The following is an 18,257-nucleotide window of genomic DNA, read 5'->3' as shown; positions in this document are numbered from 1 at the left end:
TTTACGAGACAGTTTTAGTTTATGGAAACAATGATACTCTCTTGGAAATTTGTTCGGCCCATAACTTTGGTGTGTGCACCAATGTTTCTTGTTTCTATTGAAATATGCATGGGGTTGTTGTCTTGGGGCCTTGATTTGAATATGACTACCGTCAATAGCACCTATGATATTTTGAAATTGAGATTTTTCTCCAAACTGACGGCTTGTTTCCATTATTTGATCCCTGGTTTCTGGCCATTTTACCACATCTGGCATTATACTAATTAAGGAAGAGGACACTCTTTTAATACTTGCATGGAAGCTTCCCTTTGATGTTCCAAACCTGTCGGACATAGAGCGAAAGCTCTCTAGGTTGCCTATGTACCATAAAAACATGAGTAATTCTTTTTCAAGGTTTGGAGTTGGGCCCTTTTCTTTAGTATATGCATCGGACCGAGATAGCCTAGTGTAAGTTGCTTGAAAAGTTTCCCTCGTAAGGCGAAAATGTGTCTTGAAATCATCAAGTGAGTATTGTGGGATAGTTATCTCATAATAATTCTGTACTCTTGTCATTGACTCTGAGCTTTCTCGTTGATTCAAAAGGATACAGCCTGTAAAACGCAGGTGGTTTATAGACAAACACGTTGTAACGGAAAATAGGTGTTGTTGTTGGATAATTACTGCTGCAGCAAGCTGTTTGTTCGACATTTCACAGGTATAATTATTTTTACCAATGTCACCATATGTTTAACATTGGTAAAAATGGCAAATGCAATACCATTGGCAACATTGGCAAACAAAAAACCCGTTCAGGGTTTGTTGATTACCAATGGTACCATTTGTAATCGATGTCACCATTGGTAAATCGTCCATGGTACCACTGGTAGTACTCTGAACGCACCCATTATTTGTTTGAGCCATTTTGTTATCCAATACTCATAAACTCACTAAAGTTACCTTTTCCCTGAGGTAGGATGGTCTCAGAAACTCTGGATATCATCTTGTAAGAAATAATACAACGATAGTAATTAGCAAATGTACCCACTGTCATCATATTTTACGTCATGATTTACGGAAGAATTCGATAAAGGGAAATAACTCTTGGGGAACTCGGAACTTCCGTATTGTACACGCATCCCGCCGGGTACGCCGACTGAGCCGGAAATTTTTGATAGGCGAAGGCCGCATCAAGCTGGCATCCTTGGAGACAGTATTATCAAGAGTTGCTTATTCTAAGACAAAAAGTTTTTAATTTCTACAATGGTGAACTAAACATGATTCGTAAATATGTGGGTCATTTCTATACCGAATAATGTTTATACAATAGAAGGTCAACAACTGTACTGTAGCCGGGTCACTTGATTCTTAGCGCGTACTAGTACTAGTAAGTTTGATTCGGCCGGATTTTTTTCAGAATCAAGTTGCTAACTGTAATATTCTGTTCAAGGGTAATTCAACTTCGGTTCAAGGATAATTCAATTTCGGTTCAAGGGTAATTCAATTTCGGTTCAAGGATAATTCAACATGAACTTGGTAGGAGAATAAGGATATTTTATTTAACCAATTTGATCGTTACTATTGCACAAATATTGTCGATTTTTCGAGTAAGCAATGAATAATGGATTTCAAGTACAGTATATTCATTTGCACTTGCTGGCCATTTCTACATGGCGCATTTTTCTTAGGGTTTCGATTCACATTCACTCAAAAATTACCAAAAAGAAAAGAAGAAGATAACATGATGACTGCAATAAAGAATGGGGTCCTTCATGACTGTTTCTTGATATAGACTAAATATTTCGATATTTATTTATCGTAACAGCGTGTATTTCGATATATTTATCATACTGACTAAATATTTCAATGTATTTATCAGATTAACTAAATATTTCGATATACATGTATATCTATCGTTTTGACTAAATAGTTTACACTATATCTATCGTTTTGACTAAATATTTTTCACTATATCGAGTGTAAGGAACGATAACTCTGGGTAGAGATTGTATATCTATCGAATGACTAAATATTTTTCACTATAACTATCGTAATGACTAAATATTTCGATATGTATATCATGCAGATGCTGACTAAATATTTTGATATATTTATTATACTGATTAAATATTTTGATATATTTATTATACTGATTAAATATTTCGATATATTTTCAGATTGACTAAATGTTTCGATATATTCATTACACTTACTGACTAAACATTTTGGTATATTTATCAGATTGATTAATTGTAATGTCTAAATATTTCGATACATTCATTGTGCTGACTAAAAATTTCGATACATATCTATCATACTGACTAATTATTTCGATATATCCTTCATTTTGATTAAATATATCGATATACATGTATATTTATCATAATGAAAAGTGAAGATAACGAACAGTGATCAATCTCATAAAAAATTATGTAAATTTATCACTTAATAGCTCTAAAACTTCATTGTTATTTCGGATTTCTAACATTTCGGTTGAGCATCACTGAGGAGACATTATTTGTCGAAATGCGCATCTGGTGCATCAAAATTGGTACCGTATAAGTTTTACATCAACACTTTGATTACTTAACTTTCATGCATTAAGTCCTCCAGAATATGTACATTGCATCATGTGTTCTTTATGCACGGTATATGCATAGGTGTACGTGTATGATTGTGTGTACGTGTATATATGTGTGTGTATGTATGCATGTATATGTTTGGTTTTTCTTTCTTCTTTTTTCCTTTTCTCTTTTGTATATTCTCTGGATATTGACTTTGTGTATTGTATACTGTAGTATTTGTATTTTTCTATACCTTTTGTACATTGGTTTATGAGAATAAGTCATCAGTTCAGTTCAGTTCATAACTCCTATAAGCGATACAATATAGATAGTTGGGCAAACAAGGACCCCTGGACACACCAGAGGTGTGGACTAAATATGACTATAAATAAATGACTAAATATTTCGATACACATTTTTATTATCATACTGATTAAATATTTTGATATATTTATCATAATGACGAAGTATTTTGATATATATCCATCATACTGACTACAATTCAATATTTCGATATATTCATTATACTGATTAAACATTTCGATATATTTTATCATATACTGACTAAATATTTCGGTGTGTCTATCATAATGACTAAATATTTCGATATACATTTTTATTATCATACCGATTAAATATTTCGATATGTCTATCATAATGAATAAATATTTCGATATACATTTTTATTATCATACCGATTAAATATTTCGATATGTCTATCATAATGAATAAATATTTTGATATATATCCATCACACTGACTACATTCACTATTTTGACATATATCCATCATACTGACTACATTCACTATTTTGACATATATCCATCATACTGACTACATTCACTATTTTGACATATATCCATCATACTGACTACATTCACTATTTTGACATATATCCATCATACTGACTACATTCACTATTTTGACATATATCCATCACACTGACTACATTCACTATTTTGACATATATCCATCATACTGACTACATTCACTATTTTGACATATATCCATCACACTGACTACATTCACTATTTTGACATATATCCATCACACTGACTACATTCACTATTTTGACATATATCCATCATACTGACTACATTCACTATTTTGACATATATCCATCACACTGACAACATTCACTATTTTGACATATATCCATCACACTGACAACATTCACTATTTTGACATATATCCATCACACTGACAACATTCACTATTTTGACATATATCCATCACACTGACAACATTCACTATTTTGACATATATCCATCATACTGACTACATTCACTGTTTTGATATATATCCATCATACTGACTACATTCAATATTTTGATATATATCCATCATACTGACTACATTCACTATTTTGACATATATCCGTCATACTGACTACATTCGATATTTTAAGATGAACATTGATGTAGACGAGCCATATCAGTTTAATACAAAGTACTCAATACTTCAAGACTATTGATCAAACAGACCGTCTCATTCCACAGACAGCCCCTATACATACCTCCCTTAATCAGAGAATATGTTTGTCCATGAAATTATTAAAGTTTATTGATATAGCTATTATAATAGTAAGGGCCTCCGTGACCGAGTGGTTAGAGCATCGCGCTCAAAATCTAAAATGCAAAAATAGGGTGGGGTCAAGAGCCACCGGGCCAGAAGAGCTGAAATTTACATGAAAGCTTACTGGCATAGTGCAAATTCAGGTTTGTTCAAATCATGGCCCCTGGGGGTAGGATGGGGCCACAATGGGGGGTCAAAGTTTTAAATGCAAATACATGTATATAGGAAAAATCTTTAAAAATCTTGTCAAGAACCTGTGAGCCAGAAAAGATGAGATTTACATGAAAACTTTCTGACATAGTGCAGATTCAAGTTTGTCAAAATGATGGCCCCGGGGTTAGGATGGGGCCATAATAGGGGATCAAAGTTTTACATACAAGTATATCGGGAAAATCTTTAAAAATCTTCTTCTCAAGAATCACTGAGCCAGAAAATCTGAGATTTACATGAAAGCTTCCTGACATAGTGCAAATTCAAGTTTGTTAAACGCATGGCCCCTGGGGCTAGTATGGGGCCACAATAGGGGATCAAAGTTTTACATACTAATAATGTGATAGAGAAAACTTTTAAAATCTTCTCAAGAACCATTGGTCCAAAGTAGTTTACATGTGCACGAAAGCTTCCTGACATAGTGCAGATTCAAGTTTGTAAAAATCATGGTTCCCGGGGTTAAGATGGGACCACAATGGGGGATCAAATTTTTACATACAAATATAAAGGGAAAATCATTAAAGGAAGTGGACATGAGAAAAAAATTGTTACATAATAAACTTAAAAGACCTTCTGAAACTGAGCAGTGTGGCTAAATTTAATTTGCTTGTTTCTATTACGAGATTTGATCAATTAAACGCTCTAAGTTAAAGGTTTATGGAGGTCATCCATTACTAGTATTTCCCAGCATGCATCTGTGCTCTGACGTAGATGAGACACATTGCTGTTATTGACTGCAGGGTCACTGTTATACAGCAGAAGTTTATGGATTCACATTAGAATTGATGGATAAGGTTTTGGAACAAAAAGAATTGAAATCAAATCTAATTACAATGCATTAAGAAAAAGAAAACACTCCCACAAAATATTTCCAGCTCCTCCAACTTCTGAAATTACTCAGAAGCACTGTATATTTCAAGATTCCAATTCAATTAATTTTATTAGATTTTAAAATATTTGGGGATAATTAAGGTACATGACTGTGTCATAAAAGTACTGCAATATCTCTATAGGCATGTAATTTATATATTTTATGATAATTGATGTATATGGACCACAGATAAATTTTGGAGATGCAATTTACAATTATATTAATCTTAATGATTTTCAGAATTCATTATATATATCAAAATGATAAATCTAAACCCTTTGTCACAATTTTATGTTCACTTCCTTTAAAAATGTTTTTCTGAAGAATCACTGGACCAGAAAAGTTTACATTTACAAGAAAGTTTCCTGACACAGTGCAGATTCAAGTTTGTCAAAATCATGGCCCCCTGGAGTAGGTTGGGGCCACATTAGGGATCAAAGTTTTACATGCGAATATATATGTGGGGAAAATCTTTAAATAATTGGGCGAAAATAATAGGTGAGTGATGTGGCCGATGGGCCTCTTGTTTTTCACCTTTTTTTCGACTTGATTGTTTCCAAATTAAACAGAAATATCTGAAATATAAATCTGTTCAGTGTTTCATGTTGAAATTTTTATTTATAATTTTAGATTCAACTTAAATGAAAATAAAATTAATTCCCTCCCTCCTGGATATGAAATCCCCCAGACGGCAATTCCAAACAAACATTTTTGTAAGGATGGCCCCATTTATGAAATATGATTGGTATACATTGAATAGGGCAATTTACATAGACCCCTGGACATAGCAGAGCAGCAATAACACACTACAGTTTATAATGTTATTTTAGAATTATTTGACAAATGATTGAATTCACTGGGTTTTTTTAAACTCACCTAAGCCGAAGGCTCAAGTGAGCTTTTCTGATCAAAATTTGTCCGTTGTCTGTCGTCGACATTGTCGTAAACTTTTCACATTTTCATTTTCTTCTCCAGAACTACTGGGCCAATTTCAACCAAACTTGGCGTAAAGCATCCTTGGGTGAAGGGCTCTCAAGTTTGTTCAAATTGTAAGTTTTAGAACTCTAGGAGGAATGCAAGTTCAGTTGGCATTTCAGCTGGATTGGTGCACCATGACCTACTTCAGGGGTAAAAGTAAGTCAAACAGTTGTCCAGATTTTTCGTTATGAATACAGGTATACCGGAGTCGAATATGAAAATTTTCTGGAAATTGCAAAATAAAAAAAATTAGGGGCAGGCCGATTTTTGAGGGGCGGGCAGGAATGATAACTTACCAATTAAGTTGAATTGGCCTGATCGCAAATCACCTTTTTCGTATCCACAGAATTTTAGCACAGTATAATCCTGTTCATACCAAACACCATTGCAGTATATGCATGGGTAACACAAATTCAGATTTTACATCACATAAAGACCAAATTCCCTCCCTGGTTTAAGATGTGACCACCCTAGCCATTAGTCACGTGACGGAATTCGACCAGTCAGAACATGAAGACGTTAACTCTTGGGAAGGAGTAACATCTTGAGGTAACAGATCTTGGGAATTCAATTATATTACAGGACCTATAGAACATTATTACAATAGAAGAAGCCTGTGTCCATATCTAAGATAACTCAAACTATTTTGATTTCCTTTGGATTTTCAATATTTTTACCGACCATTTTAAGTTCCAATCATGTTAAAAATTGTACAAGCCTATGACACTAAAATCGTATAAAGCAACTCGCACACTGTCATACAAATCTCATATTCTGTAATTTCAAATTGTATTTTGTATTTACAGATCATGGAGGATTCAACTGTAGTTTGTGTTTATATATCAAGGAGAATTCAACTGTATTTTGTATTTTATAAATCACGGAGAATTGAACTGTATTTTGTATTTACAGATCATGGAGGACGGGAGAGCTGCTATGGACGAGTCCAGTTTTCAAGTCCATGTTTTATCACACGCTGTGACTCATCAAACTGGGGATTGTGACCCCCCCCCCCCCCCCCAGGTCAGACAAGGTGATTATTCAGTATTATATAAAATGTACCACAATATATTGTGCTTCAGCGGTCAGCCAGGTTCGATCGCCGGTGGCCAAATAGCTCAGTTGGTAGAGCACCTGACTAAGAGATTCATGGGGCCCGGATTCGAGTCCCGGTCTGGTCTGTTGCATTTCCCCCTTCCTGTTACATTTGGCGCCCAACAGGACGTTATTGGCCAAAGTTTGCCGCGTTTCAAAAGCCGATTATATTTTGCAGGTAAAAAGGTGATAATTTTCTCGTTTCATTCATATGTACCATTTACTATTTGCTTATATTGAGAAAATAACGTTACAATATTGCATTGTTAACTCTGACGCTGCATGTCTTCCGACGGCAGCTTTTTCAGAACGGCGTCATCGATCTAATAAGATTTACAGTCCCCTGATTCTTCTAGAATATTTTTCTAAAAGTTACAATTTTAAATTTTTATATAAAAATTACTCATTGAGATTAAAGACTATTAAAGACTGGCATGCTATGGAAAATACATTATGCATTTACATGTAACTTGATCGTGTTCATAGACATTTTGCGGAAGAATCTTGTGTTAATTAGAGTGAGGAAATAATGCGTGTATTTGCCAAAAATTGTTGAGTAGAACGCAATTATATTTACGAAAGCGCCGTTCGATGCCCTCCTATTCAAATGAATCATGGAAAATAAAATGTCTCTTCAATTTTGGGGGGGGGGGGGGGGGTGTTAAACTTTCTTGAAACTGCTCTTAAAAAAAAAACAAACAACTCCCACACAAACACATCAATTAGCAATAAGCTTTATATATTATATTTGATATGCATGTACTTGTATTAAAGATAGTTTAAAATTTAGCGAAAACAGTAACTCACATTCAAACTATCTAGCTTTAGAGATATAACGTATCTGTACCATTTTTTCTCTCTCCCGAAAATGAACGAATTTTGGTCCCATTTTTGCAAAAAGAAAATAAATTCGAGGTCTATGCGTGTCTTTGATTCATTTTTTTATTCAATTTATTCTTAAATAATTTTATTAAAAAAAAAAAAAACAACCCAGGACGTTCAGACATATTCCCGTGACCTTTAAAAACGAAAGTAGAATAATCCCAATCATGCGGAGGATTTTTGATTCGCCTCCGTGACTATAAAAGCAGACATCGTCAGCATTTATTATGTGCAGATTTTTATGGCAAACTAGGTAAAGCATTAATTGTTTGACTGGACATACTTATTAAATCGCAAAGTAAGTAAAAGTTTATGAGGTTAAATGATGGAACAGTTTGCTTCAGTTCTACAACATGCAAAATATTGGCTATGTGTATCGAAAACAGCACATTCATTCTTTTTTAAAATTCATATTGTTTGCAGCCAACAACTGACACCATATTGATATTAAAAGAAGAATATTAATGGATAATTAAACATGCAAAATATAAATCTGGTTGCTCCGTGCAAAAGTGTTTGTTTTTGCTAAAGTTTATTCATATTTGATTTCAAATCTACAGATTCCGCTAAACAGCTCATCTTTAGCGTATATTCATGACGTCATAGTAAAATATTACGTCATTTTCATCTAAGTTAGATGAGAAAAACATCCTAGTTGTGTAAATAAAAATAAAAATTAAGCAGTGTATGAAAGTTGAAAAAAAATAATCTCGGCGATATATAGCCAATAACATCCTCTGTTCTTTATAGAGTCTCACGTGAAAAATCTAAAAAAAAAAAAAAAAAAAAAAAAAATAATGGGAGGAATGTAGTAGTATTAGTTTGGCATTTTCAAAATGGAACGTGGATATCGGTCTGGGTAGCTCAATTGATAGAGTGCTTGTCTAGAGTTTTTGAGGTCCCGGGTTCGAATCCCAGTCCAGGCACTTGTGCTTTTCTGAACAATCTTCTTCTAATTATATTTCTCTACCACTATGGCTAGGCCGGGAATCGAACTCGAGACGCCAGCATTACTGGTCAGTTTCTCTAACCACTGAGCTACCCAGGCCGATATCCGCAGTTCGTATACCCCTAACTACTACATTCTTCCCTCCCCTCTTTAATCTGTCTTCGCCCTCGAAGACACGCACAACCTAGATTCTTTTTGCCCCTGGTAGCAGTTTCACGTGCAAATCCAGTGGTGGTCAACGGCACATAAGTGACCGGAAGGGAGAAAATACAACGGACCAGACCGGGATTCAAACCCAGGCCCCCTGAATCTCTAAACAGGTGCTCTACCAACTGAGCTATCTGGCCACCGATGAACCCGGCTGACCGCTTCAGTGCAATTTCAGTTTTAAAAAAAAAGGACTTGTTTAACAGAACTAAATCAAACATTATATGCTTCTATGCACAAACTATTGTGCATCCTCACAACTCAAGGCTTGTGATTACATACTCTCTACACAAACATGTACTAGTTTGGTTCACTGGTCAGTAGATTTGTAGAATCTTGTCATGTATCCAGATCAAAAGAAAAAAGACACTAGGTATTGGAGTAAATATCTTATGATGAGAAAAATGACACTAGGTATTGGAGTAAATATCTTATAATGAGAAAAATGACACTAGGTATTGGAGTAAATGTCTTATGGTGAGAAAAGTGACACTAGGTATTGGAGTAAATGTCTTATGGTGAGAAAAATGACACTAGGTATTGGAGTAAAATGTCTTATGATGAGAAAAGTGACACTAGGTATTGGAGTAAATATTTTATGATGAGAAAAAGCAGATCCACATATATATCCTTTATAGCTATGTTTAAATTCCACAAACAACTTTGAATGAATACATAAGAAAACATTGTTGTGTAAATATCACTAAATCATGTATGTATCAAGAGCACTGTGTGAACTCTGTCATTATCTGATGTCTGTATGTGATATCTTGTGTTTATTTCATGTACTGAATCACTTTCACTTCTCCTGATTTATACAACCCTACCCACAACCTCCCCTCACTGTCCACACTCAGTCCATAAGGTTTATCTAGTCCACAATTGTCCACACATCTCAGGAATTGTCCGTTCTGATCCAGGATGTGTAGACAGGCATTGTTGCTATCTGCCACAATGATCTGACTCATGGAGTCTGTCACTATATGTGCAGGATAAAATGACTTCTTCCTCCTGGCTGGTGTACCGTCGTATCGGAATCGGACTCTTCCTGACTTGTCCACCACGACCACGGCCTTAGCATTACTATCAGAGGCACAGATGTCCCCATTGTTGTTCTCCACCACACGCGGTGAGTATTTCCCTCCTTTATAGATTGGTTCTCCATCTTCATCTCTATCTATTTCCTGTTTCACTGTGTGTCCCTGATAACGGATAATTTTATATTGGATTGTATCAGTAGTACACATACTGACCAGGATGTCTCCTGACTTAGTACAGCATACTCTGTCTGGACACCAGCCCCATGGTGTGGTTATCAGTGTCTCTGTTCTCCCGTGTCTGACAATGTTCACAGTTCTATTGTAACCATCACTGTATACCAGTTCTCCCTGTCTGGTCACTGTGATGTCATTAGGCCAGTCTTCACATGTAGTGGTGACAGTGTCCCGTACAGACCCGTGTATGTCAACACGTCTTATGGTTTTATCTCCACCACTAACCCAGGCTTCATCCACTCCCACACAGGCAACAGGGCCTAGAGGAATAACTCCAGTAGGAATGGTTGTAATTGATTTGGCTTGCTCTAACAGCTTTTGTAAAGATAAATAGGAGACTTCCTCTGTCAGACTGGACAGTGTTGTCTGTGTCAGGCTAGCCTTGTATTCTCCTAATTCCAGGCTGAGTTCTCTCCCTTGGACTGTGTTGGTTTTGAGTGATGGCAGTTTGACATCAATATAAGTAGGCATGTTCCTGTATTCCTGGAGTTTGGATTTGTAGTTAGTGACTGCAGACACATTGTTTGACTTCAGAATTTCTTTGTTTTGTTGAACAGTTTGGGTCATGTCTGGAATTAGAATTTTTATTTTGGATTGATGAGAGTTTAGAGCAGCCAGGAGATTCTCTTTTATGGACTTCAGCAAAGAACCGAGATGATTGAAAATGGTGTCGACCTCTTGGTGCCAGAACTTTCTATGGTTTTCTTTTTCTTTGTCCAGTTCATCTAATTTGGCCATTATAATGGATAGTTTGCTTTCTGTTTCTTCATTTTTCTTCTTGTACTGCGGAATAATGGTGAATTCAATTTCTTTGGTTTCCTTTTCAAGTTTCTTTTTCTTGTCGTTGAAAATTTCTGGCATATCCTTGACTTTGTGTCCATTATGGGGACCAAGCATGCATTTCAGGCAAACTGGAACATCACATTGCTGGCAGTGGGCCTCGCATCTTTGGTTGGTGTGAAATTCACACTCAGGAAAATCCATCTTTCTGTCTTTGAAATGAACGATGTCATGTGGTTGGTACTTGAGCTTGTCCACATGTTTACTAACACAGTCCACACACAAACTGAGTTGACAGTTGTTACAGAACTGCTGGGTAGGCTTGACACAAAGGTCACAGGTGATGACCTCTTGTGCCTGGGGGTTGGCCATAGTCGAATAAAATCTGGAATTAAATATATATTTTCATTTATAAAGAATTTATTGACGGCTACAGGGATAGAAATTTTTTTGTCGTTCTTCAAAATGGTGTGTTTGGATTTCTAAAGTTAGTTAACCGTCTGTAAACAATCTATCTAGATATTTCACAATTACATTGTTTTTTAAAATATTTTAGAATGTTAAGAATTTTAGCGTCCGATGGCTTTGCATCAAATGTAGTGTGATTAACAGAGGAGATGATTTGAACAGTATGTCGACTTGTGTCAGATTTAAGGTGTAAATGTTTTAGTATTTTTCGAAATTTCTTGTTGGAGTTCTTATTTATAGAAGATGAAAGGGCGGGGTTAAGTAACAGTACGATACAAACAACCTAGTTATTTATTTTTCGTGTTTATTTTGAAATGTGTTTTAGTTCCATGGTTTGTAGTTGACCTAATTTGGTTTATAGATGGTCAGTAAATTCGATGTCGCCCCATTGGAATTTACTGACCACGTATAATCCATAATAGGTGAACTACAAACCATATGTAGCGAATATATCTTACTTACAACCTTTTTTAGATTTCATAAAAGTATGAGAAATAAAATTGCATGACATGACCTAATTTGGTTTAAATCATAGATGGTCAGTAAATTCGATGTATCCCCATACTGTCGCCCCATTTGGAATTTACTGTATAAACCATGTAACGAATATATCTTACCGACAACCTTTCTTAGATTTCATAAATGTATGAGAAATAATATTGCATGACATGTGGTATACACAGTGACCTAGCTGTAACAACAATGACATCCACACACAGGTGACGCGAGAAACTGCGTAGCTTACGTATTTGTGTTCTAGGTATTGGCCGCATTCAATTTTAACAGTTGGAAATTTATTTCTTCGACTTGAGTTTTCAGTTGTGTTACTGAGCGGTCCGCCACTTCGTAACCAAGGTAAACATGGGAAGGGAAGTAACTCAATCTATTAACCATGTATGAAAATCTGACGGTGTATGTAATATATGTGGTTTTTACGTGATCGATATAAACCAGTGTTAATATTACAAAATTGCTAGAGGTAAGATATAGGAGTTGAAAGGTCGGTGATTTAACAGAGAAATCACAAACATTGAAACAGCCTGCCTAGATTTATTACATTCAAAATATTGGTGACTATGAATACAAGCTTGCTATATTAAAGAGTGAATGTACCAAACGAATTTGACTAGACCTCGTGATAAAGGAAAGTTTAAGAATGACTTTGTTTTAAATCCTGCTGTTCCTACAGATATTAACTATACTAAAGCTTTACTATTTAATATTTGTTAAAAGTTTGTATTTATATAGAAAGTAATAAGTGAGTTTGAGATGCGGCAGAGTTATTTCCCTTTAGAGAACTTTCATACACAGCAAGGTGTAAAACTATTTGTTTCACACGGGGTGTACAGTGAGGTTGCCTATATAGAATCGTCTCCATTACCGAATCACATTAAAGTATTAGTTCCATATTTTCCTGATTCGAAGTCCAATACATAGTATAAAGTATCCTGTCATAAAGAGTTATTCTTGCTAACATCAATTATCATTAAAAAATTATTTTCAACTTGTTCATTATCATAATTTCACGTAAAACAACATCAAGCATTGTCGTGACGTAGATTAGAAACACCGTGTGAAGCAGACAACTTTCACTTTTCCATCAAATTTCGCCGGGAACGATACAATGCAGGTAAGTAAAATTGTTACAGATGTTTGGTAGAAATACCCATCTAAAACCTATAAAAACATCATCTTGTTGGGAAATCAGATTATAATTATATTAGATATAAAGTTGCAGGTCGCTAGGTTTCCTATATCGAATCACTGCTTCTGGCGGTAGTGATATATTTTGAGTGAAAGGGATCTTGTCAAAATTTATTTTTCAAATTCGATTTCCGTATATTTAGTTGAAATAAAAAAGAAACACAAGTGAAAACATGCTATCTCAATCATTTGCATCAATTCTCTTTCAACATTACATGATTATTTGGATTTTCAGATATGCCTCCCAAAAAACTGAAAACTAAAACTGGTGGAAATACACCTACTCAAAAATCAGCAGCAAACATTGCTAGGAAATATAACGCATGTGGAAAGAGAATGTCCCCAAAGAGAAGAGAGAGAGTCCGAAGAGCATTATATAATGCAAGTACAAATGAACAGTCAATCAAGAAAGTGGTGTTGGAATTCCTCTATTCATTTCTATACCAACCGGTCACATTGGACAATAGGTAAACGTCATCCTTCAGAATCACTCAGTATGATTTACGGAATAGAAGAAGCTTTGAATTCGTTAATTATAACAGTTGAATTCGTTAATTATAACAGTTGAATGCACACAGAATGTTTATCTCATGTAATTGATGTGAATGAAAAGTGTGCCCAAAAAATTACAGGATTTAACTGAATGTTCATTTTTGTGATTTTATACTCCACTAGTGTACATCTGCACATAAATAACAAGGAATCGACAACAACAATACATGTATATATTATAATGTGTAAATTGCCAAACTTTATACTGTAAGTGAGACTACCATGACATATAATGTGTTTTTCTGTAACAAATCTTCTATATAATATACACCCTATCCTACTACTCTTTTACATTTTGAATTTACCTCAAGTTTTTTTCTTCTCTTTTTTTTTTTTAGCCTGCTGTGGATGGTGAAATCGCGCATGTTGAGCAATCCAGCAGTTTAGCTTCTACGAAAATTATCATTGACAAATGTGTTGTGAAAGGCTATCATGTGTTTAAAATTCGTCCCCCATATACCCCTCCTCCAACTCGATTAATTGTTGACCGAGAATATTCAAACATAAAAGACAGCAATGCTTGTTTGGTGTGGCTTCCACCATTGAATAATTTCCCCCCAAATATTCATAATGACATTACAGATGAAAAACGTCAGCTGAAAGTTAGTGACATAGCTGTGCTGCCTATTGGACATGTACCAAAATGCCTATCTGCACATTTTCGTAACATTTTGGATAATGGCGGCGAAATATTTGCCGAGGTGACAGGACAGCCAGTAGCAAGTTTTCCTCCATGGCCCGAGCCAAATGAGGAAGGGGGCGGTGTTGTGCTTCCCTGCAAATACATACTTGAAAATGTGAATGCTTCAACTTTATTTGATAAATTGAAGACAATTTTGTCTCAATTAAAAGAGGGGGATGCGATGAATTTGTATAATTTATAGATGATAAACAGCCTCTGAACTTGACTTATAGATATGTCAGTTGTTTTGTACAATGCAAGGTGAAGATAACGAACAGTGGTCAATCTCATAACTCCTATAAGCAATAGGACGGAACATATATCGAGCGACAAGTATCCTCGGGGACAGACTGTCCACCAGCAGAGATACAAACTCGATGGTTAAATGCAAGGTGAAGATAACGAACAGTGATCAATTTCGTACATAAATTATTTAGTATTTTATTTCTCGATATTATTCAGGGAGCTCACTAGTTTTGAGGACGGGGTTTTTTTAGAATGAGAAATTTATTGAATTATTTGTTTAGATTGAAGAATGTTTAATTAACATACAATCAGCTAGGTTTTTGTTTTAATAGCAGAGGACCTTTTCTGTGTTTTTGACAGTAGGTTATCATTTTAGAAATATATCTGGCAACATTGTCTCGAAATTGAGAAATTTTGGGAATTGTTTGCAAATTTTCTCCAATGAAAGGGGTCCTTTTAAATGGGATTCATTTTAAAATGATTGACAGCTGGGCTATCCCAGTATAGGCTATATGTAAATTTGCATTTCTTGAATAAATGTTTAAGGTGAATTAGACTGACTTTAAAGTAATTTAATTTTACAAACACACACTGGGTAATTGTGATTTATTAAACCTTTTATGGATATATGGTAATTTTTTAAAATTGTCATGTAGCCCGTTTTCGTTTTCAGCTGCATTACCCGATATTCTTTTTTAAATTTCCATATATTGACGGGTAAAATATTGAATAATTCATGTTAAGGTCACACAAAAGAATATTTGTGTCATCATTTCTTTCTTCGTGTTTATTACGACATAAAAATGCATGTTGACATTGTCCCTAACAAAAATGCTCAGCTGTAAATCACGTGATTCGGTAATGGAGAAAATGATCCGGTAAAGGCGACTACTGTGCTCATTAACAAACAACAATAATTCCTATTTATTAAGTGCTTATTGAGAAATGATATATACAATAGTTTAAGTTATATATGGTACCACTATTCATGTTATATAATAGATTTAACTCGAACTCGGATACCAACTATCGACGCTAAACCACGAAGTGATCCGTTATAGGCAACCTCTCTGTACTACTGTTTATTTTCTGAAATCCTTCTATTCAGGTCAAATTATAATGCCAGGAGAAAATTTATGTGTATCATTTACTAAGCTCTAGTAAATTGTTGTACAATGATTTACCTTTTATACTTCTAATCTCCAGCGGTGTATGAACAAGAAATCCATGGCCTCACCCCGATATTCACCAGGCTGGGAAGTACTATCGGTTTGGTATTTATACTTCCTGGTGGGTAATTTAAACACACACATGGGTAACGAGGGCCTGATATAAACAGGTAACCTTGGTGTTCTAACCTTTGTACAGGTCATGTGATGTAACAAACTGTCAGTAGATATAGAGACCCATGAGACACAATGCTCACCTGAATAATACTGATAATTTACTGGTATAAACATATGTGATGTAAAACTGTCAGTAGATATAGAGACCCATGAGACACAATGCTCACCTGAATCACATCACTTAAATCTCTTAAACTCAATCGGGACGTTAAACAATATAAAATCAATCAATCTACCACAACATATAACCCTTTCTTTGATCACCATACAGATGTCATGGTAACCTCACAATAAAGAACCCTCTCTGTGACCAATATACAGAGGTCCCGTGTCATGGTAACCTCACAACAAAGAACCCTCTCTGTGACCAATATACAGAGGTCCCGTGTCATGGTAACCTCACAACAAAGAACGCTCTCTGTCTGATTACTATACAGAGGTCCCGTGTCATGGTAACCTCACAAAAAAGAACCCTCTCTGTGATCACTATACAGAGGTCCCGTGGCATGGTAACCTCACAACAAAGAACCCTCTGTGATCACCATACAGGGGTCAACTATTGTATTCCACTTTAGCTTGTAGTTGATGATGTCTCTATAGGAGTGGAAGCTCCGTGGTAGAGTGTTCGCTTCATAACCGGGAGATCAGGAGTTTGAGCTACGCTCGTGCCTTGGCCGTGTCAAACCTATTTAAAAGATGTTTATGGCTCAATTGAGCTTTTCTGATAAAAAGTTATCCATTGTTTGTCGTCGGCGTCGTCGTAAATTTTTCACATTTTCATTTTCTTCTCCAGAACTACTAGGGCCAATTTAAACCAAACTTAGCGCAAAACATCCTTGGGGCATGGGGATTCAAGTTTGTACAAATGAAGGGCTATGCCCTTTTCCAAGGGGAGATAATAGCGAAATAGTAAAGATACATTAACGACATTGAAAAATCTACTTTTCCAGAACCACAGTGTCAGTTTCAACCAAACTTGGCACAAAGCATCCTTTGGTGAGGGGAATCAGGTTTGTTCAAATGAAGGGTCACGCCCCTTTCCAAGGCGAGATAATAGCGAAATAGTGAAAATGCATTATCAACTTTTTAAAATCTTCTGGAGAACCACTGGGCCAATTTCAACCAAACTTGGCACAAAGTATCCTTGGGTAAAGAGGATCCAAAGTTGTTCAAATGAATAGCCATGTCGCCTATAAAGGAAAGATAATCACAAAAATGCAAAATTAGGGTGGTGTATTTTAAAATTCTTCTTTTCAAGAACCACTGGACCAGAAGAGCTGAAATTTACATGAGAGCTTCCTGACATAGTGCAGATTCAAGTTTGGTAAAACCATGACCCCCCGGGGATAGGTTAGGATCACAATCGGGGATCAAAGTTTTGCATGTGAATACATATGTAAAAATCTTTCAAAAATCTTCTCAAGAACCACAGGGCCAGGAAATTACAGATTTACATGAACGCTTCCTCGCATAGTGCAGATTCACGTTTATTACAATTATGGCCCCCAGGGGTAGGATAGGACCATTTTCTCATCGGATACATATTTCGCTGCCATTTTGTCACAACCTCTCTCTCACAGAAATATATAATCAGTTCACCTGTCAGATAGATTGGTGCACCATGACCTCCGAGGGTTGTCCCAAAAAGTCGTAGACAATGTTGATAACTCGTTTATTGGTTAGAAAATAATAGTCATTATCTTTTGTGATGTGAAAGCATTATTTTGGAGTTTTGTTTACAATGTTTCATACTATCTTTTTTCATAATGACGTAGAACGCAAATTAAAAACATGACCATAGCTGTCGGCGCACAAACTTCTTCGTCCATTACATGGTGTTATTTACTTTCAGGATTTCGCGGTTTTTATTTTCTTTTTTATGGCCTTCCCATTTTCGG

General features: G+C 35.5%; 1 protein-coding gene and 1 non-coding gene across 2 annotated transcripts; one reads left to right on the top strand and one right to left on the bottom strand.

Annotated features, from left to right (window-relative positions):
- The first annotated feature begins 7,281 nt into the window (after nucleotides 1-7,281).
- Nucleotides 7,282-7,355, top strand: Trnal-aag (transfer RNA leucine (anticodon AAG)). The gene has a single exon. It is a non-coding gene; the product is annotated as a tRNA-Leu (tRNA).
- A 2,570-nt stretch (nucleotides 7,356-9,925) lies between these two features.
- Nucleotides 9,926-16,336, bottom strand: LOC130046503 (uncharacterized). The gene is made up of 2 exons (XM_056145492.1): nucleotides 16,198-16,336; nucleotides 9,926-11,746 (listed from the first exon to the last, which is right to left on the bottom strand). The coding sequence occupies exon 2, from the start codon at nucleotides 11,731-11,733 to the stop codon at nucleotides 10,084-10,086; it is 1,650 nt and encodes a 549-aa protein (XP_056001467.1). The 5' UTR covers nucleotides 11,734-11,746; nucleotides 16,198-16,336; the 3' UTR covers nucleotides 9,926-10,083.
- Nucleotides 16,337-18,257: the final 1,921 nt, after the last annotated feature.

Source organism: Ostrea edulis, chromosome 7, assembly GCF_947568905.1.
Source record: "Ostrea edulis chromosome 7, xbOstEdul1.1, whole genome shotgun sequence".
In the NCBI taxonomy this organism is placed as follows: Eukaryota; Metazoa; Mollusca; class Bivalvia; order Ostreida; family Ostreidae; genus Ostrea; species Ostrea edulis.
This window is presented reverse-complemented; position numbering and strand designations above follow the sequence as displayed.